Source organism: Xyrauchen texanus, chromosome 44 (assembly GCF_025860055.1).
Source record: "Xyrauchen texanus isolate HMW12.3.18 chromosome 44, RBS_HiC_50CHRs, whole genome shotgun sequence".
In the NCBI taxonomy this organism is placed as follows: Eukaryota; Metazoa; Chordata; class Actinopteri; order Cypriniformes; family Catostomidae; genus Xyrauchen; species Xyrauchen texanus.
Genome location: NC_068319.1, coordinates 25,118,385 through 25,139,533, shown reverse-complemented (window position 1 = coordinate 25,139,533; position 21,149 = coordinate 25,118,385). Strand labels below are relative to the sequence as shown.

The following is a 21,149-nucleotide window of genomic DNA, read 5'->3' as shown; positions in this document are numbered from 1 at the left end:
ATTTTTTTAATAGTTTTAACAATGGTATTTGTAACAAGACCAAGCACATGAAAGCATGATCTACTTCACTAGCGTGGTTAGATGTAACATGCTTTCTATTAAACAAATTAAAGAATTTTTGTAATTACAAACAGCAGACCTACTGTACTCTAAACACATGTAAAAAAATAAACAAAATATAAACATTTAAAAGTTGTAACAAAAATGTATTATATTCCCTCACTCCCCTAATGTAGCCTATGACAAATGTATTAGAGCTGAAGTAGTGATATGATAATATTTATAATCAATCTATTTCTGCCTAAAGTACAGTTAGTGTTACAGTAAATTCAAGGGTGGGGATGTAGAATTCTGTGACGAATGGTTGCTGCATCTGGTGCCTTTCTTCTCACTGATTCTCACAGCACTGCAATGATCAGAGTTGTGCATTTAAGAGCTTGAGACCGGTCTGTGAGTAAAAACTCACCTGCTTTGCACTCGCGCTGCTCTGTCTATTGAGCCGTATCCACCTACTGAGCCATACAGGTGCATTAGCTGAGGTTGTGACTTCACCTGTCTATATGACGCTGCTAAACAAGATGCATCAGATACATCGCTAGACTTCAGAATCAGATGAACTGTGGTACAAGTGTGCACCAACCCCTATAATGGAGTCTAGATTAACATTTAAATGTAAACAGGGCTTGATGATAGATTAGATTAACATGACTGATAAACACCCAAAATGTGTAACCTAATGCCAAACCTCGCTACTAATTTGCTCTCAGCGCCCCCTGGCATCCTTTGAACGCTCACTGGGGGCAGTACCGCCCCCATTGAGAACCCTTTGATTTTTGGTACTACGGTGTCAAATTGGATATAACTTTACACAGAAATGGTTAGTAAGCGATTTTATCACACTTAAATCATGTTAACATGCATTTTGAATACATATTGTGGTGTATACATTTACGAATTGGCTCCATTCATTTCCATTGTAGGTGCCTCACTGTAACCCAGAGTTTTCACTGGTAAATTTTTTTTTTTTATGAAAGTCAAAATAATTTTTTTTGTGATAATCAACATTATGCCACAAATTCTGTCAATTGAGCTCAACTTGTATTGAACCCAGACTATTCCTTTAAACTGTGGGCATGCAGACAGTTGCTATAAACACCTTTAATAAATGGTAAATTGTCTTATATAGTGCTTTTGTTAACATTAGAGGTTACCAAAGCGCTTTACACTGTGTCCCAATCACCCATCCACATTCACACTCATACACCAATGGCGGCAGAGCTGCCATGCAAGGTGCTAGCCTGCCATTGGGAGCAACTTGGGGTTCAGTGTCTTGCCCAAGGGAGTATCCACAACTCGGCATGTGGAGTTGTGTGGGCCGGAATCAAACCACCAACCCTGCGATTGGCAGCCGACCTGCTCTACCACCTGAGCCACAGTTGCCCCATAGAGCATAACTAATAGAGTAAAACCCTAATGTTAATAGCCTTACTTTTACAACTAAGGGCTTTCTAAACTTTAGTTATAATTGTAAATGTACAGTATTGTCAATTAGGGTTTTCTTTGCATCTCGACTGCAGAACATCATAGAGACTTAGGTATGGGCTGTTTTGACTTGGTCCTGTAAGCAAACACCAAGATAACATTAAGCAATGCACTAAAAACCACCCAGAACACCTTAGCAACCATCTAGCATCACCCTGGTAACCACCCAGAACACCTTAGCAACTACCTAGCATCACCCTGGCAACCACATAGCAAGACCATAGCAACCACCAACAACACTTTAGCATCATGGTAGCGAGTTTTTCATGGATGAGCACCACTCAACCTTTCTTCAGAAAGCATAGTTTAGTATGACTCACCCCCCCCCCACCCCCCCCAACACACTTTCTTCAAAACTCCTCACAAGACTGATTAAACCAGCATTCTTGTTGTTATTTTTGAATACATAACTCCTCTTCACAAATTCTATGTGTGTTTATTTTTGTCACAGGACGAAGGGACTCCTCAGGCATTCGTTTATGGTACACTCCATCTCTGAGGAGGTTTGATGCGGGCATCATGGAGCTTGGGCTAGTGTACACCCCTGTCATGGCCATTCCCCCCCGCCAGCGCGCTTTCCAGCTGACTGGCTACTGCACCGCCAAGTGCACACAGACGGTTCGAGCTTCCTCACTTGACATGCAAACTTTCCTAAATACTGGCATCACTGCACATGAGTCAAAATGAGATGCAATGCATCAACCCAGAACAAATTAAGCAAAGCAGCTACGTTCTGACTTGAAGATAAATCCAATCTATATAGTTATATCTGCATTCTGGGTTGAAATTAAATTAAAACTCATTGGGTGGTATCGTGAAATCAGATTAAGCCTAATTTTGAGAAAACTGTGCAATCGCAAGAGACTGAAAGACTACAAAAGCACTAAAAATACTTTCCTATCTAGGACTATATGTAATAAAATTATAATAATCCAGCCCACAGAGGCAAAAACTCTTTAACAAAAGATTTTTTTTTTTTAAAGGAATAGTTTATCATCTACTTGTTAGTATTACAGAATATATATTTGGTTCATTAGCCACCATTTATTCACCCTCACTTTCAAACCAGAATTACTTTTTTCTACTGTGGAATGCAAAATGAGAAGTTAAACATGATGTCCTAGCTGCTCTTTTCCATGCAAAGAAAGCATACAGTGACCAGTGGCTGTCAAGCTCCAACAAGGACAAAAACACCATCAAATCCCCTAAAAATAGTCCATATCACTCGCATAATTTTCCAAGTCTTCAGAAACCAAAAGATAGGTGAGGAACAGACTACAATTCATATTAAATTATCATTGGTTTTCAAGTGTCTTGTGACTGACTGTGCAACATGATCACACAGGAAATCGAAATAAGTTGTCGTGTTCACATGGTAAGCGTAACTCTGAGGTTGGATTTTCACTTTAAATTACAAATTTTACTCCACTGACAGTTATTTTTACAGATGGGGTTTGGGTTAGCGGTAGAATAAGCAAAATATGTATTCCTTTTGACTGTTTGACAACATTTACAATTAAAAATACAACTCACTTTTGGCGCCACCCTGTGGACTTTTTATACAGAGACTCATCGCACATAATTATACAACACTTACAGCTTCGACCACTGGGGGGCAGGGATTAAAATTTAGATTAGCACAGACTGATTTCAACAGCAAAAATTTCGATCTACTGCTGCCGAATTCACAATGTGATCAGTCTGGACTGTGACAACTTTGAATATGTGCAAGAAATATAAGAGCCTTTAATCTTATTTTGTATTCCATGAAAGTAAGAAACAATACTGGCTTGGAATTATTCTTTTAAGCTTGGAATAAAGAATATTCAAAGATAACTGAGTATTGTTTTTACATTGCTGAAATGGCAGTTCATTATTAATTCACGCATGAAAATCTATGTTTATTTCTCTCATTTAGGCTCTTCCTGCAGGGGGTATACATATCTTTGCATCCCAGTTACACACTCACCTGGCCGGGCTGGGGGTGAGAACTGTCCTGGTACGAGGAGACAGAGAGGTGGAGGTGGTACAAGAGGACAAACATTTCAGCACACATTACCAGGTACATACACACACATTATCAAACAAGACCATCCATATTGGGCATACAAATCCTTTGCAGCATAATCAAAGACCCTTTAAGGCATGTCAGGTCTGTGGGTACAATTGCAGCTCCAATTTACTTGAATGGGGAAAGACCGAAATCTCCAAGATGGTTGGTCAAGATTACAAGCAAGTAACATATTTCAAATCAGCAATATTATAAATTGTGCTTGTTTAGCTTAGATCATGCTAAAAACAAAAACAAAAATGTCCAGGTTGTTTTCTGTTTTCAATGTGCATTATTGTTAACTAACAGGTAATGTCTCCGTCAGAAAAGTGATTGGCTCTCTTAACTGAAAGGCGGGATTTCAATTCCTACAGCAACCATATTCAGCACTATGGTTAGGGTTTCATGGACATGGTACCATAGTAATATGCATGTTTGTATACTCTATTTTTTATGCTATTTCTTCTTATATTCTTGTTCTCTTTTTTTAAATAAAGCACCTTGAGAAGCTATCTTTAAAGGCGCTAAATAAAAATAAAGTATTATTATTATTATTAATACCACAGCATTTTTTATGTACCTTGGAGTACCATGTAAATACCATGTTCAGTGATGATAACTTAGGAATAGTTCATCCAAAAATAAAAATTCTCTTATCATTTACTCACCCTCATACCATCCCAGATCTGAATAACTTTCTCTTTTCTGCTGAAAACAAACACAGATTTTTAGAAGAATATTTCAGCTCTCAATGCAAGTGAATGGTGCCAGAACTTTGAATTTCCAAAAGCACTTAAAGGCAACAGAAAAGTAATACATCCGTCTCCTGTGGTATAATCTATAATGTCTTCAGAAGCTATATGATAAGTGTGGTTGAGAAACAGATAAATTTTTTAGTCCTTTTTTACTATAAATATCCACTTTCACTTTCAAATTCTTCTTTTGTTTTTGGCGATTCACATTCTTCATGCAGATCAGCAATCTACTGGGCAGAGAAGAGAATTTATAGTAAAATAGGACTTAAATATTGATCTGATCATATCACTTCTAGAAATATGCATTTAACCACTGGAGTCTTGTGGATTAATGTTATGCTGCCTTTATGTGTTTTTGTAGCTTCAAAGTTCTAGCTACCATTCATTTGCATTATGTGGGCCTACAGAGCTGAAATATTCGTATAACAATCACATCAGGGATAGCATGAGGGACAGTAAATAATGAGAGAATTTTATTTTTTTTGGGTGAACTATCCTTTTAATTTCGTTCTTGCTAATTTGGGAGAACTATCCCTTTAATTTCCTTTTTGTTTATTGTCACAGGCAAGTGTTACACAGCACCACGTTTCTCTCTTAAAATGACTTGTTAGGGGGCACACGACCTTCAGCTCTCACAGAAACACAAATAGATGTACATATGAACATAATTCATGTTTTACATATAGTCGACATTATAATGTATAATTTTAGAAATATGTGTGACCCAAGTTATGTTCTTAAAAGTAATTAACCAAACTTAAAATGTCAAATGTTACACTTGTTGTACTAAAAAATTAATTATATTAAACCCAACAATGGTAATAATTTGTTACTATGCTATGTAGGTCAAAGTACTATGGTATTACTGTCTGATATGTTTACTGTACCATGTTGGCAAAATATAAAAGTAAGCTATAAATATGTTCACCTGACAGAAAGTATTTTATAAAAAAAAAAGATTTTAAAATTCAGAATAATTTTGATTACCTGCTTTCCATGCAAATCTCACCACCAGGTGAGTTGCCTTAGAGTTAGTACCATAACTTTAGCAAACACCACTAATAAAAAAACAAAAAACATGGGATCCATAGGTTGAAAGTTCTGCTGCTGAAATCGGTCTATGTTTACTGAAATTTAAACCACTGCCCCAGTGGCTGAAACTGTAAGTGTTGTTGACCATTTTCAGAGTGAAATGCCCACAGGGTGGCAACAAAAGTATATTTTACCCTATTCTAACCCTAAACGATGCAAATCAGTCAAAACATATGCATATAACTCTACCCCCTAAACCAAACACCAATCCTAAACCTAACCATCAGTGGAGTAAAAAAAATGTTTAGAGCGAAGATGCAATCTTCTGATCATGTTCACTTTCGTTTACATGAATGTGATTACTTCCTGGTGTCCATGGGACTAGAACCTGTGTCCCTGAGGCTGCTCATGTGACACTATCAGTAGTACTAAAGAAAAGGTTCATACGTACATGAACATTCGGAAGCAGCATGTCGATTTCCAGTGTGATCATGTTAGATGTATGGTTCAAATAAATGTAATATAAATGAAATATTAAGCCAACACTAACATTTGTAATAATTTCACTTTTGTATAGATCATTCGTGTATTGAAAAAGATGGTGACTGTTTTGCCGGTAAGTTGCTGTTCACACGTTTAAAAACTGAAGCATATTAACAGTATATTAGAGAAAGAGAGATACTGAAAACATTACAGGAAATGCCTGCAGCCAGCAAGCCACCAACAAAAGCCCAGATCTGCTGCATTTAGACTGTCAATAACAGCACCCACACATACCACTGAGCCTGCCAATTTAATGCTAACCTGCCAGCTCCTGAACTCTCACATTTCTCTAACATGCTCTACAAATAGCCGAGTGATAAACCTGATCTGAACATTTCTGACTGCTGCTTTGTGTGTGTGTCAACCCCCACAGGGTGATGTTCTTTTGACAAAGTGCACGTATAACACGGAAGACAGGAACAAAGTTACTGTGGTAAGTCTCGCAACAGCACATACATGTAAGTCAACATATGTAAATATTATATTAACAGAGTCCATGTTTATACACATCATATGATCTGATTTATCTTTGCTCAATATTTAAATTAGAACCCTGGTGATGAAAACATCTAGGTTACTGTTGTAACCTCCGTTCCCTGATGGAGGCAACAAGACTTTGTGTCAAGAAGCGACACTAGGGGTTTCTCTCTTGAGAGCCTTGCGCATCTCTGAACTTGAGAAAAAGACCAATGAGAAATTGTCAAACATTTGCATGTCCCGCCCCCGGACATACAGATATAAAGGGAGGGAAATACGTCTGTTCATTCAGGATTCTGCCTGAGGAGCCGACAATGAGGTTCGGCCGCAACAGTGTCTCGGTACAGCGACATGGCCGGGAGGACACAACGTCTCGTTCCCTCCATCAGGGAACGGAGGTTACAACAGTAACCTAGACATTCCCTGTCTGTCGCTCACTTCGATGTTGTGTCGAAGAAGCGACACTAGGGGTCAAATTTTAATCACGCCATGCACTGAACCGTGTATGTGCGCTGCTGACACAAGTGCGGGCATGGGAGCAAACCGCGCCAGCCACGCCTTTTCTCTCTCTATGTTTCTCGCATAGAGTTAAAGCGGCTGGGGCCACATGCATCTGGGAAGCCATTCTTTCCCAATTCCTATTCTTTTAGGGGGGAAAGACCCTGCGGAGACCACACCTGCCCAGGCTGAGGGAGGTAAAGAGTGGTGGAATACATCACATGGGATTCTAAGTCACATGTGGAGAATGGCGCGGTGGTAGATCCTACCTTATTGGGAGGGAGAAGTTGCTATAAACACAGCAACTGGGGGGCAGTGAGGACTGCCCAAGGGAGACGCGGGTCTGCTCGCAAGGGGACCGTACCGCGGAAAATACACACAGGGGGACAAATAAACATGGGGGCCCGACCTGTGGAGCAGCTATTCCATTACAGAGTAATTTGAGTACTCGCATTGGGTTTGGGCGGGGAATTCCTCCGCTGAATTCGTGGACCAGAGGGCTAGGGAGGAGTCATCCAGGGAGCCGAGTTAGTGGGATCTCCTGGGATAAAAGCACACAATATTACCTCTCTAGGTACAAGTGGTACACCCGGTCAGTTGTTACCACGTTACCAAGTTCTACTGGCTCGGATATGAGAAAACCGGGGATGAAACCGACTCAACCCTGAGATTGTAAAATCTCATAAATGTATTGGGTGTTGCCCACCCCACTGCTCTGCATATGTCTGCTAAGGAGGTGCCTTTGGCCAGTGCCCATGAGGATTCCACACTTCTCGTCGAGTGTGCTCAAACCCACAAGGGGGCGGGCACGGCCTGGGTGTGATAGGCCAATGCTATGGCATCAACCACCCAGTGGGAAAGCCTCTGTTTGGAGACAGCGTTCCCTTTCCGCTGTCTGCCAAAGCAGACAAAGAGCTGCTCATAATGTCTAAAGCTCTGTGTGTGGTCCAAATAGATATGCAAAGCACTTACCGGACAAAGCAACAAAGGGGCTGGGTCTGCCTCCTCCCGGGGCAGCGCTAGCAGGTTCACTACCTGGTCTCTGAAGGGAGTCGTAGGAACCTTGGGCATGTAGCCCAGTTGCGGTCTTAGGATGACACTTAGAGCGTCTGCCGGACCGAACTCCAGGCAGTTGTTGCTAACAGAGAACGCTTGCAGGTCCCCGACCCTCTTGATGGAGGCGAGCACGATCAGGAGGGCCGTCTTCAGGGAGAGGGCCTTGAGTTCAACGGATTCTAGTGGCTCGAAGGGGGGTCTCTGAAGGCCCAAGAGGACCACTGAGAGATCCCAGGAGGGGAACAGGCTTGGCCAGCAAGGGTTCAACCTCCAGGCGCCTCTAAGGAACCTGATAACCAATTCGTGCTTAACCAAAGACTTGCCGTCTACTGCGTCGTGGTGGGCCACAATAGCGGCAACATACACCTTCAAGGTGGAGGAGGACAGCCTCCCCTCCAACCTCTCCTGCCGAAATGAGAGCACTGACCCGACTTCGCACCTCTGTGGGTCTTCAAACCGGGAAGAACTCCAATTTGTGAACAAGTGCCACTTCAGGGCGTAAAGTTGCCAGGTAGAGGGAGCTCTGGCGTGGTTGATTGTGTCTATGACAGCAGGTGGTATGCCAACTAGATCTTCCGTATCCCATCCAGGGGCCAGACGTGGAGGTTCCAGAGGTCTGGGCACGGATGAAAGAGGGTGCCCTGTCCCTGAGAAAGAAGGTCCTTCCTCAGGGGAATTCACCAGGGAGGGGCTGTCACAAGGAGCACGAGATCCGAGAACCAAGTCCAAGAGGGCCAGTAGGGGCCGCCAAAATGACTTGTTGCTTGTCCTCCCTTACCTTGCATAGCACCTGTGCAAGAAGGCTCACAGGGGGAAATGCGTACTTGCGTAGCTCCCTGGGCCAGCTGTGTGTCAGCGCGTCTGTTCCGAGGGGAGCTTCCGTTCGGGAGTGCCAGAGCGGGCAGTGGAAGGTCTCTCGGGAGGCGAATAGGTCTACCTGTGTCTTGCCGAACCATTCCCAAATCAGCTGGACCGACTGGGGGTGGAGCCTCCATTCTCCACTGGGCGTACCCTGTCGCAATAGCACATTCACTGCCACGTTGAGGTTGCCCGGGATGCGAGAGGCACACAGCGACTTGAGTCGCTGCTGGCTCCAAAGGAGGAGATGGTGAGGAGGACGCCACATGCCCCAGAAGGTTAGTGACCGAGGAGGAGGTCCCATGGACGCGTCCTCTAGACTCGTCAGAACCGGCCGGCCGGAGGGAAACAGTCGTGGGTTTGGAGGCGGGAGGTCCACGTCCGATGTGCCGGGACTGTTGAGGTGTGGCACCGGGGTGCCTTGAGAACGGCATTTGCTGGCCAGGTGACCCAGAGAAAGAAGAAATTGCTCCTTTATTGAGATTGTGGGTACCACAATCCGAAGGGGGTGCGGCAAAGAAAACAAACTGAACTGCTTACCAGCTCCGAATCAAACGTCTCGATCTCTGGGTCGTCCGTCTCAGGAATGCTTGGGAGCCTTACGGCTCCTGGAGGGTGTTCGTGAGACGGAGGCATGCACTTCCTGCGGGGCGCTCGACGCTGGGGCTGAGTGCTAGGCCCAGGTTGAGGCGGAGCTGCACGTTTCTGGAAGCCACAGGAGGACGCCCTCGACGGGCAGACGGAGCACGGCCCGTGCTGGTGGTGCGGTGGGGCATGATATTAGAGATGGCCTCCGTCTGATTCTTCACCGCTGAGAACTGCTGGGAGAAGTCCTCGACGGTGTCGCCGAAGAGATCGAACTGGGAGACAGGTGCATTGAGGAAGCGTGCTTTGTCCACGTCCCACATCTCGACCAGATTCAGCCACAGATGTTGTTCCTGAACCACGAGGGTGGCCATCACCTGCCCGATTGTCCGCGCTGTCACCAATACGTCAGGGTCAGGACTACTTAAGTGCTGATCTTTAAGTTCCTTGTCCTGGTGGACTTGCAGGAGGGCCATGGCATTCCAGGTGGTGGTGTTCTCGGGACACAGGTGGATCACAACTGCTCTGTCCACCCGAGAGACCGCCGAGTACCTGTTGACCGCTCCGCCGTCGAGGGTAGTGAGAGCGGATGAGCGAGGGGTTCGATTACAGGCAGTAAATGGCTTTGAGCGGTGCGCAGACATGAGGAACCAATCATCCAGCCTGTGGGGAGGACGGAGGGTTCCAGTCCAACCCCACACTGACGGCAGCCCGGGCAAGCATGTCGGCCATCTGGGCAGCCCAGTCGAGTCTTCCACGTCAATGCAGGAACACTCTCCGATGCAGTGGCGACCTCATCATCCAGCTCAGGGGGCTAAAGAGGATACGCAGACTGGCCTTGAGGCGAGCCGATGTCACCCGAGCCCGGACGGAAGTCAATGTCGGGGGCGGGTGGTTCGTGGGGATGTACCCGGCCCCAAATCGCCTCCATCGCCAGCCGGGTAGTCCTCAATCCTGTGGGAAGAAGGAGTGACGCACGGGGGGGGGGGGGGGCTGGAGTGCCGTTCCTTTTTAGGAAGGAAAGGCGCTACCGCAACATTGCCATGGTAAGGTTCTCGCAGTGAGAACATGAACCATCCACAATCATGGCCCAGACACACGAGGCAGCGCCTGGGGCAAAGCTGCACTGACAAGCAGAGAAGGAAAAAGTCGCTGATATGCGCCGTAGATCCAACAGCAAGCACAATCTTTCAGGATATCAGCATGTTGGTTTAGAATATGTATGCCCCTGAATTTGGCCCGATGTGCTTTGCAAAGCCCATCCCGTTTGATCTCTGGCTAGCAAGATAATACATTTGCAAAGTTGAATTTTAAAAAACACAGATTTGTTCTCATGTTTTCTCATGTCTAGCACTAGTGCAGTGTGCCGTGCAAAGATGTGCATGCATTCAATTGTAGTTCCAGCTTTGGCTATTGGGGGACAGTTCTGAAATTCAGATTTGAAGATTTAACCTGAAGAATATCATCAGTCTGGGAAAAAAAATAATAATTGATCAAACCAGCCTAAGGTGGTTTTCTGGTCTTAGCTTTTTTAATATCGTCTAGCTGCTCTCCAATTCTGGCCAAGCTGGTGTTTAGCTGGTTGGCCAGCTGGTCTCCTAGCCTGACCAACTGCCATGTGCCAAAAACCCATTTAAAACCATCAAACAGACTAGCCTTACCAGCTTGGCTGGACTGTTTAAGGTGTTTCTTTTTTCTTCTTATAATTATTTTAGTAGGAAAATCAAACACATTCTCTCATAAGACTGTTATTTTGGGTAATTTTGGTATTTTGGTATTGGTATTTGGTAAGTTCTATGGACAGCATCTATGACATGCTGTCGATTACCACAGAAAATAATTTCGACTCAACCATCAATGGAAGGAAGATATAGAGCAAAATCCACCCACAGGAGTGGTAACACAACTAGAAGTTAATCTGCCAAGGATTTTTAATGCTTTGTTGAATCAACACAAAATTTTACTCCGTTATAGTTGATATGATTGTGAAAATGTTTTCAGAGGCACCTTATTTTCACCCAGAGATATATAATATCAAATCATAAAAATAAGAAAAAAAAGTACATTTCCTAACCAGACGTGATGCGTGATCCCCCTTGACCATTTGGGACAGCATGGCCCCCAACCCCCTGTCCGTTGTATCAGTCTGTAAAAAAAAAAAAGAGAGAGAGGGAAATCAGGAGAGTGTAACAGCGGCCTGCCACAAAGTGCAGCTTTCACATGCGCATAAGCCTGTTGGCACAGCTCCGTCCACTGGACCGGATCTGGTGCTCCCTTTTTAGTGAGTTCAGTCAGCAGGTGGATTCCCAGATACTGTACTTCCACCTGCCCAATTGTGCTATTCTTTGGGTTGGCCATGAGCCCCACCCAACTCAACAATCTCAGAACAGCCCTCAGATGCTGCATTTGCCACTGCCTATCATTACTGTAGATAATTATGTCATCCAGATAGGCAGCGACGTAGGCAGTGTGGGGTCTGAGGATCCTGTCCATGAACATACGGAAAGGAAAGGACACAAATTGGTGTGGAAAATGCTGTTTTCTCACAGGACATTGGTGTAAAGGGATCTGCCAATATCACTTTGTCAAATCCAGTGTCGAATAAAAGCGCCCAAATGATCGAGCAATTTGTCAATACAAAACAATGCGTACAAATCAAATTTTGACACTAGGTTGACTTTTCTGTAATCCACACAGAACCAGACCGACCCATCGCTCTCAGGGACCAGAACCACCTCGCTGGACCAGTTACTGTGTGACTCTTCTATTACAACCATATCGAGCATGGCGTTTAATTCTTCCTGAACCACTTTTTTTGTTCTAGGGTAATCAGAAGGGACGACTGCGTACCACTACCCCTGGGGTAGTTTCGATATGGTGTTCTATGAAATTCAAATGACCGGGAAGAAGAGAGAACATGTCAGAGAATTCGCCTTGCAACCTGGCAACCTCCATGACTTGGGATGGTGAGAGGTGGTCTTCATAAATGACCAGGATGACTTGATCGGTGGCTTTTAAGTTCACCTTTGCCCTCTCCGAAGTCATGAGGCCTGCCTTTCTCCATGGTTTTTGGAGGTTGAGGTGGTAAATCTGACGTGCTCCACCTCTATCCGTTCGTTTCACCTCATAATCGATTTCCCCAACTCACCGTGTGACCTCAAAAGGTCCTTTCCACTTGCTGAGTAATTTAGAGCTCATTGTTGGGAGCAATACAAGGTCTTTATATCCCAGTTTAAATTCCTGGCTGTATAATACCACTATTATACAGCCAGCTTTGATGTTCTTGAGCCTGGAGCAAATTCTTCTGTTTTAATTGCCCCAGTATGTGGAGTATTTCTCTCAGGTCAAGAATGTATTTAATTTAATTTAATCCCCAATAATTCGTACAGTTTGTGTAGTCTACGTGACATTAACGTAATACCCTGATCAGTGAGGATTTCTATCGGAATCCCCACTCGGGAGATAATTCTCTAATTCAAAAACTTTGAGATGAAGTATGACAACCAAGAAATGTCATGCAGAAACACTTGTTCCAGATATTGCATTGCATAGTCCACCAAGACCAACACAAAGTGATGCCCGTGTTCCATCCACTCTAACAGCCCGATGATGTCCATTCCAATTCTTTCGAAGGGGACCTTGATCAATGGAAGGGGGCGCAATGGTGCTGTTGGGGTGGCTGACGGATTCACCAGCTGACACCACCTGCGAACATCCCCGCATATGCCTGGCCAATATAAACAGGCCATTAGACGGTTAAATTTTTTCTGCCCTTAGTGACCCACAATCGGATTTTAATGAGCTGTCTGGAATAATATTTCCTCTTGGCTCTTTGGTACAAATAATTGTGTTGTATCCTCCTTTGTCTGAGTGTCCTGCGTCACTCGATACAACTGATCCTTGATAATCTAAAAATACAGGTATGAGAGACCTGGAGGATGGCTGGAGGCGTTGACCATTTATCACTTTCACTTGGTCGAAGGTGTGCCTAAGGGTCTCGTCTGTGTCTCACCGCAGGAATGTACTCCAAGGAGTTCCAGCCCCCAGGCAGGACCCACGTAGCAGTTTCGGGGAGGTCGCCGATGCCTGTTCCCAGCAATGCCTGGACAGCTTGGAAACAAATACTTCAGATCCTTGGGTACTCAAAACCATCAAAATTGGATAGAAGATTCAGGTTCGGTGATGTCCTCCCCCATTCTCTGGATACCATATGACACCGATCTGGGCAAATATTCTTGCCAATGAGATTGCAGCCTTACTACAAATCCTACAGTCCCAACGAACAGCTTACTGGGTTCTATTCCAACTAGATGTTGGGCTTCGAACCATCTTAGATCTAAGGAGACTAAATACTTTCATAAAGGTATTGCCTTTCAAAATGCTGACCACGACACAGATTCTGCAGGCTATCAAACCAGGCGAATGGTTCACCTCGATAGACCCCAAAGACAAGTACTTACATGTGCCCATTTGTCAGGAACACCTACAGTTTCTGCGCTTTGCCTTTCAAGGTCAGGTCTTCCAGCTCAGGGTCCTACAATTCTGCCTTTCCCTGTCCCCAGGAGTCTTCACCAGAGTGGTGTCAGCAGCTCTCTTTCCCCTTCAAGTAACAGGTCTGAAAGTTCTGACATACTTTGATGACTCATTGGTTTGTGCTCCATCACAATACCAAGCTGTCAAGAACACAGAGATAGTAGTCAAACACATACAGTCCCTCGGTTTCAGGATAAACTGGGAAAAAAGCTATTTGGAACCATGACAACAAACAGTGTTCGTTGGGCTCCACCTGAATGTGTTGTCAATGATTGCATCTTTGACTCCTCAAAGTGTTCTGAAAATTAACAATTTAGTGTAGTCATTTCGGTTAAGCAAACATATGAGGTTGCATCAGTTTCAGAGGCTGCTGGGAATGATCACAGCAGCAGTTTGTGGTTCCTTTGGGCCTTCTCAGAGTAAGCTCATTACAGCGGCTTCACCGCTGTAATGAGGGGACCAGATCTGGCACCTGAATCCGGCATGGTGTCACAGTCAACAGCTGGAACCTATCAGATCTGACACCGGCTTTGTTCACCTAATACAATAAAGGTTTATATTGGAGAAATTTCTCACATTCATGATTTGGTGAATAGAGTCATCATTGTGTAATTGTAAATTGTGTACAAAAATAAATAATTAAATTGTTAAATATTTAGTGAGCAAGCCGAATGCAACTGTGGCAAGGAACACAAAACTCCATAAATTGTTGGTTAATGGAGGAAAATAACCTTGGGAGAAACCAGGCTCACTGTGGGGGCCAGTTCCCCTCAGGCTAAACAGCATGACTATAATGTCAATATTAGTTATTTGTGTGCAGTGCAAGTCATGGTTTAAAATGTGGTTTAAACTAAGTACTGTAAGTGTTAAGGGCCAGTGTTTAAACAAAGAGTTTGTATGAACTGTAAGATTAATGACTAATGACTTTGATGCCATCCTGGATTATCTGCAGAAGTTCACATAGATGCATTGTCCTTTGTTTGTTGGCTGATGAATGCTTTTGTTGGCAATGAATTGATATTCTATGGATTCCATTTAGAGTGTAGTCCATCCTAAATCAAAGGTTCAGGCAGTGGCATATAAAGTATCTGATGACTTTCAGTTGGAGTTGGCATCAGTTCATCCTTTGAAGTCCATCGTAAAAGTCTGAAGTGATGTCTGGCTAGCACCGGCTGTAGTTTGTTATCATCACTCAGCGACTTGTAACAGTGGAGTCCGACACCAGGCAGGAATGGGGCTAAATCTAGCTGGCTCTGGTAACCTTGGAATATGAATCCAGAGGTTGAGACAGGGAAACAAACAGAAAAATATTAGCATAGATGCCATTCAATTTCAAGAGTTATAGATTATGAGAAATGTTTCTGAGAAATGTTTCTGGTTCCGGCAGAACTAACAAAGCAGCCTAATTGTGAGTTGATGGATACATTATGTGTATGCCTGGCTAAATAGATAAGTCTTTAGTCTAGACTTAAACTGAGTGTGTCTGTGTCCCAAACAGTGTTAGGGAGACTATTCAATAGTTTTGGAGACAAATAGGAAAAGGATCTACCTCCTTTTGTGAATTTTGATATTCTTGGAACTATTAACATGCCAGAATTTTGTGATCGTAATGAACGTGATGGAATATAGCGTGGTAGGTCACTTAAGTACTGTGAAGCTAGACCATTAAAAACTTAGTATGTAGTTAACAGAATTTTAAAAGTAATATGGAATTTAACAGGTAGCCAATGTAACAATGATAAAATTGGGCTAGTATGATCATGTTTCTTGGTTCAATCTGCACTCTGATAGCTGCCTTTTGAACCAATTGAAGTTTATTTATTGAACTTGCAGTACATCCTATCAGTAATGCATTAGAATAGTCAAGTCTTGAGGTCATGAATGCATGAATACATTTTTTGGCATCAGCCACAGAGAGTATGTGTCTGAGGTGGAAGAGTGCTATTTTACAAACATTGAAAATTAGATTTTCAAAGGACAGATTGATATCAAATATAACACCTACGTTCTTTACTGTAGAAGACAAAATAACAGTACATACATAGAGAGTCAAATAAAATTTAGCGGCATATTTTTTGAGGTTTTTGGTCCAATAATTAGTACCTCTGTTTAGTAGAAATTACGTAGAAGGAAATTCCTGGTCATCCAATCTTTGATTACATTGATACACTGATTGATTTGGAGAACTGTTCAATTTAGTTGGGTTTAGAAGAAATATAAAGTTGGGTATCGTCAGCATAACAGTGGAAACTTATTCCACGATTCCTGATAATATCTCCCAGGGGAAGCATATATAAGGAGAAAAGCAGGGGCTTTAAAACTGATCCTTGTTGCACTCAATACTTAACTTTTGTTTGATTTGACAATTCCTTGTTTACACATACAATGTAGTAGCGGTCTAATATACAGTATAGGACCTAATGCCAACATAATTCTCTAGCCTATTCAAGAGAATTTCATGATCTATGGTGTTGAAGGCAGCACTAAGATCTAAAAGCAATAGAAGAGAAATTAATCTGCAATCAGATGATAGGAGCAAGTTACAAAGAGCATTTGTAACTCTGATAAGTGCAGTCTCTGTACTGTCATGGGGCCACATTCCTGAATAAGATTGTTTATAGATACCATTTCTCTGTAGAAATGAAAATAGTTGTGAGGACACTTTTTAGTATTTTTGACTAAAATGGGAGATTTGAAATCAGTCTATAATTAGCCAATTTGCCAGGATGAAGCTGTGGCTTCTTAATAAGCGGTTTGATAAATGCCATTTTAAAGTTTCTTGGGAAATGTCCTAAGAATAGTGAAGAGTTAATAATATTAAGAAGAGGTTCTAATATTACAGGGAATACCTCTTTTAAGAGCTTAGTTAGTATTTGATCTAACATGATTGTTCTGGCTTTTGATTTTTTTTACAAGTTTTGTTAGCTCTTCATGGCCTATGACAGCATAAGATGGAAGTTTCTCATGAGGAAAATTATGAGACACTGTTTTATGAGGTGCTGTGACAGTTGATAATTCCAGTTTTATTTGGGGTATTTTCAGTTCAGAAATTCATGAAGGGAAGTACTATTGTGCTGTGACGGAATATCTGGTTCAGTCAAGGCTTTATTCCTAACCAATTTAGCCACATTACTGAATAAACAACTAGGATTGTTGTGGTTGTTTTCTATGAGTTAACTAAAATATGCTGACCTGCCAGCTTTTAGTGCCTCTCTGGTAGCTACAGACTCTATCCTTCTAAATATCTCTAATTTTGTATTCTTCCTCTTGCGCTCCATTTTCTGAGCCACTCTTTTGAGAGCATGAATGTGAACATTGTACCATGTTGTGGGGCTTTTTTCTCTTAATTTTCTATAATCGAAGGGGGTTGACACTATCAAGTTCTTCTAGACTTTTTGGATTACTGAGTATATACAATTCTGGAAGATTATTATTGAAGCTATCTATAGTGGTTGAAAGAATAGTTCTACGTCAAATATAGCATGGTGTAGATTGAGTGACATTAGCTGGTAATGGTCTGAGATGTCATCACTCTGCTGTAGAATCTCTATAGTATCAACATCAACTCCATATGACAGAACCAAATCTAGTGTATGATTATGGCGATGAGTTGGTCCTGTCACATTTTTTCTGACTGCAAGATAGTTGAGAATATCAATAAATGCTAATCCCGATGTGTCATTATCATTATCTATGTGAATGTTAAAGTAACCAACAATTAAAGCTCTATCTACAGTAACTACTAAATCTGAGTGAAAATTTGCAAATTCACCAAGGAAATCAGAATACGGCTCGGGTGATCTATATACTGTAGCAAAAGCAAAAGGCTACAGAGATTTTTTTAAATATATATGACAGTGTCACATTAAGCATTCTAAGTTAAAAAGACTTAAACTTATATCCTGTTCTCTGAGTAACACCAAAAACTTTTGTAGCAACACCTCCTCGACCCTTCAGGCGAGGTTCATGTTTATAACAATAACCTAATTTAAACTAATGTATTCATCTGGTTTAAGCCAGGTTTCTTTCAAACATCCAAACTATTATCTGTAATAATTTCATTTATAATTAGTGCTTTGGTTGAAAGAGATCTCATTTTTAGTACCTACCTTTTTACGATGTTTATCTTCAATAATTTATTATTATTAAGTTTGACTGTACATTTTTTCTTAATGATTTATTAAAGGGTTTGTGTTTGGTGGTCTGGGGAACAGTCCCTATATGATATCTAGGTGATACAGTCTCTATGTGTTGTAGTTTATGTGACCTGTGTGATGTTTCAAGCAGCTGGCAGACATTCGGATTGACCAGATTGTCTGCTTCCTGACCTGGACCTGGTCAGTGAAAACTGACTCAGGTTGAAGGCAGAGTCTGCTGGGGTCTCTCTCTGGCCCAATCCAGCCTTTTAGAGGTTAAACCAGGTACATTTACTCAGGTAATTGAACTGGAGTCTTTTCTGCCTGACCCACATTATATGGGTATAGGACTGGATATTTTGCCCTTGTGTCCATTCAGGGCACTACGTGCCTACATGAAGTGCACTCAGTCTTTGCGTATTTCACACACACAAATATTTGTGTGTTTTGGTAAAAAAGTCTTGGTCAGCCACTATCTAAACAGCGTTTGTCTCACTGGACAGTGGACACTATTGCTCATGCATACTCGAGTCAGAAAATACCAGTTCCTGGTAGCCTAGTTGCACACTCTACTAGGAGTATGGCCACATCCTGGGCAGCACTTAAGGGGTGGCACTCTCAGATATCTACTCTGCTGCTTTTCGGAGCACACCTTGTACTTTTTTGAGATTTTACAGCATTAATGTAGCTAATCCTGTTTTTTATGTCTTGTCAGCAGCTGCTAAACAGGGCAGTGAGGATCCCATCCCTCATGTCTCTGATGATAGCAGTCATTTAGGGTAAAAGACAGTGGTGACAGTCTAAGTGAGGTCGAAATAAATAGTAAGTTTTGTACATAATGATGGATCTATGAGACCGAATGATGACTGTCACCATACCTTGTCACTTGTGATGAACTGAGGCGTTCCAGGCAAAATTAAGAGGTCGGCTTACCTGGATGTTTATATAAGGTCAGTCAGCTGAGTTTGTTGTTATTAAGACTTGTGATAGGCAGTAGAATGGTAAAAGACCATGGTACATGTACATAACTTCTTTCACTGTTTCTTTTCATCAGGATGTGGTATTTGCAATAAGATCATAGTAACCAAAGGTAAAAGTAAAGCCATGATAAAATTATGCTATTTTCATAAGAAAAACACATCCCAAAATTAAATTGTATTCCCTCACTACCCCGATATATTGATATAAGTTCTTGGTAAATATATTTTTATATCTGTGATGTGTGGATTGAAAGCCTTAGCTACAATTTCTGTCTGTTCATGGGACAGATTTGTCCTTTATTCCTTTTCAGTGCTGTTTAGAATGTTTGGGCCATTTAACATGATTTAAAACTAGTTTAATCATCAACACATTATGCGCTTTCAAATAGGTTTTGAGCATATAGGTATATATAGGTAACAGCCCATGTTTCACGCATCACTGTTCTGTTCTGATTTGTGTGGCTGAGCGCTCAAGACCGGTCCGTGTGTAAATGCGCGTCTCTGCCCTGATCTGTCCATTGAGCCTTGTGCAGCACTAACTTATTTGGGTAGAACTATTTCCTTTAGCGTTTTGAACGTTTGTCGTTTGATATTTTTCACACACAACAAAAAATGACAATCAGAGAGTTGTCAACTTTGTAGTCGCTTCAGTTTGACCTCTTGCAAATTTTAATTGCACTGTTAGGAAAAATGGTCGCAGTCTAGAGCCCTGATACCAAACATTTGACCCTCCTTGTTTTTTTGTCGAGTTATAAGCCTTTAATTTTGGCCATTCCACTGAAACAGGAAATCTTTAAAAACACCCTCAGAGCTTAAAAGCTTACACTCCAGTTAAGTTAATCGTCTTTGATGTTCAGCTAAACTGCAGTGCTGGGGCAGCGCAGTCAATGAAGACTTTGCTTTCTCTCTTTTGCAGGGTGGTTTTGGAATTATGGAAGAGATGTGTGTCAATTACGTGCATTACTACCCTCGTACACAGCTGGAGTTGTGTAAGAGCCATGTGGACCCGGATTACCTACAGAAATACTTCAGCCTCATCAACAGGTACAACATGAGTACAAAAAACATTTCTGAGACCAAACTACACACTGCAACATCAGATATGACCTTCTAATATGGCCTTTTAATACCTGTTTACCATGAAATTACATTGCATTGATGTCCCCAAGAGTTCCAGACCTAGCAATGTGAAGAAAACCTTGAAAATAGCAACATTGCAGGGGAATTTGTTTTCTGTGTGTCACAGTTCTGACCAAGTATTGATAAATAAATACAAAAACAGTTTACTTGAAATAAAGTCTTTGCTTTGAGTCCAAATGCCCGAGGACAAGAAAGAAGTGGAATGATTTAAATTCCACAAAATCTTTGTAGGTTTCAGGGACGTGATGGTTGCAGCTGTCCCCAGACCAGTGTGGAAGATCAGTTTTCCTCATTAACCTGGGACAGCTTCAATGGGGAGGTGCTGAACTCCCTTTACACCACTTCACCGATCTCCATGCATTGCAACCAATCCACAGCTGAGCTGTTCCCTGTGAGTACAACAGCATGTTGAAGACCATATAGTCAATAAGGGAAAAGAATGCTAAAAGTATTCAAAATGACTCTTGCTCCAAAAATGTGCTACGTTTTTGTGTTACTTTTTAAACATGTATCTTACAGTAAGTCTTAATTATTTGCACAGAATGACGGTCTAATTTTTCTCTTAGGGACAATGGGAGAAACAGCAGATACCAGTGGTCACCGCAGAGCTCCAGAGAGCCCCTTACCCATGTGAATTAAGCCAGCAAGCAGCCTCTCAGAATGATAACCCTACAGAGGTCAAGTCAGACAGCAGTGGCTGATGCCCCAGACACATTGCTGCCTCCTACATAGTTTAAACTTTGTCATGCTTCTCCTGTCTGGCGTCTCAGCAACAGATCCACGCAGCAGCCTGTACAATATAGAGGATATGTGCTTTAATGTTATTTGATGAAAATAAATGACTGAAGTGTTCTTTTGTGTATAGAATATTATTTATTATTTAAACTTGCATTTGGACAGAATTAACCTAAGCACATACAATGGCACCAAAAATTATTTGAACACTTAAAATGTATGAGTTATT

General features: G+C 42.2%; 1 protein-coding gene across 1 annotated transcript in view; it reads left to right on the top strand.

Moving 5' to 3' along the window:
* LOC127636914 (dopamine beta-hydroxylase-like) overlaps nucleotides 1-20,912 on the top strand; it is a 34,867-nt gene extending 13,955 nt beyond the window's left edge. The window contains exons 6-12 of the mRNA XM_052117715.1: nucleotides 1,994-2,160; nucleotides 3,461-3,604; nucleotides 5,957-5,995; nucleotides 6,296-6,355; nucleotides 19,962-20,089; nucleotides 20,417-20,576; nucleotides 20,752-20,912. Of these exons, the coding sequence (XP_051973675.1) occupies nucleotides 1,994-2,160; nucleotides 3,461-3,604; nucleotides 5,957-5,995; nucleotides 6,296-6,355; nucleotides 19,962-20,089; nucleotides 20,417-20,576; nucleotides 20,752-20,886 (833 nt within the window). The 3' untranslated portion in view covers nucleotides 20,887-20,912. The remainder of the gene's footprint in view (nucleotides 1-1,993; nucleotides 2,161-3,460; nucleotides 3,605-5,956; nucleotides 5,996-6,295; nucleotides 6,356-19,961; nucleotides 20,090-20,416; nucleotides 20,577-20,751) is intronic.
* The last annotated feature ends 237 nt before the right edge of the window (nucleotides 20,913-21,149 follow it).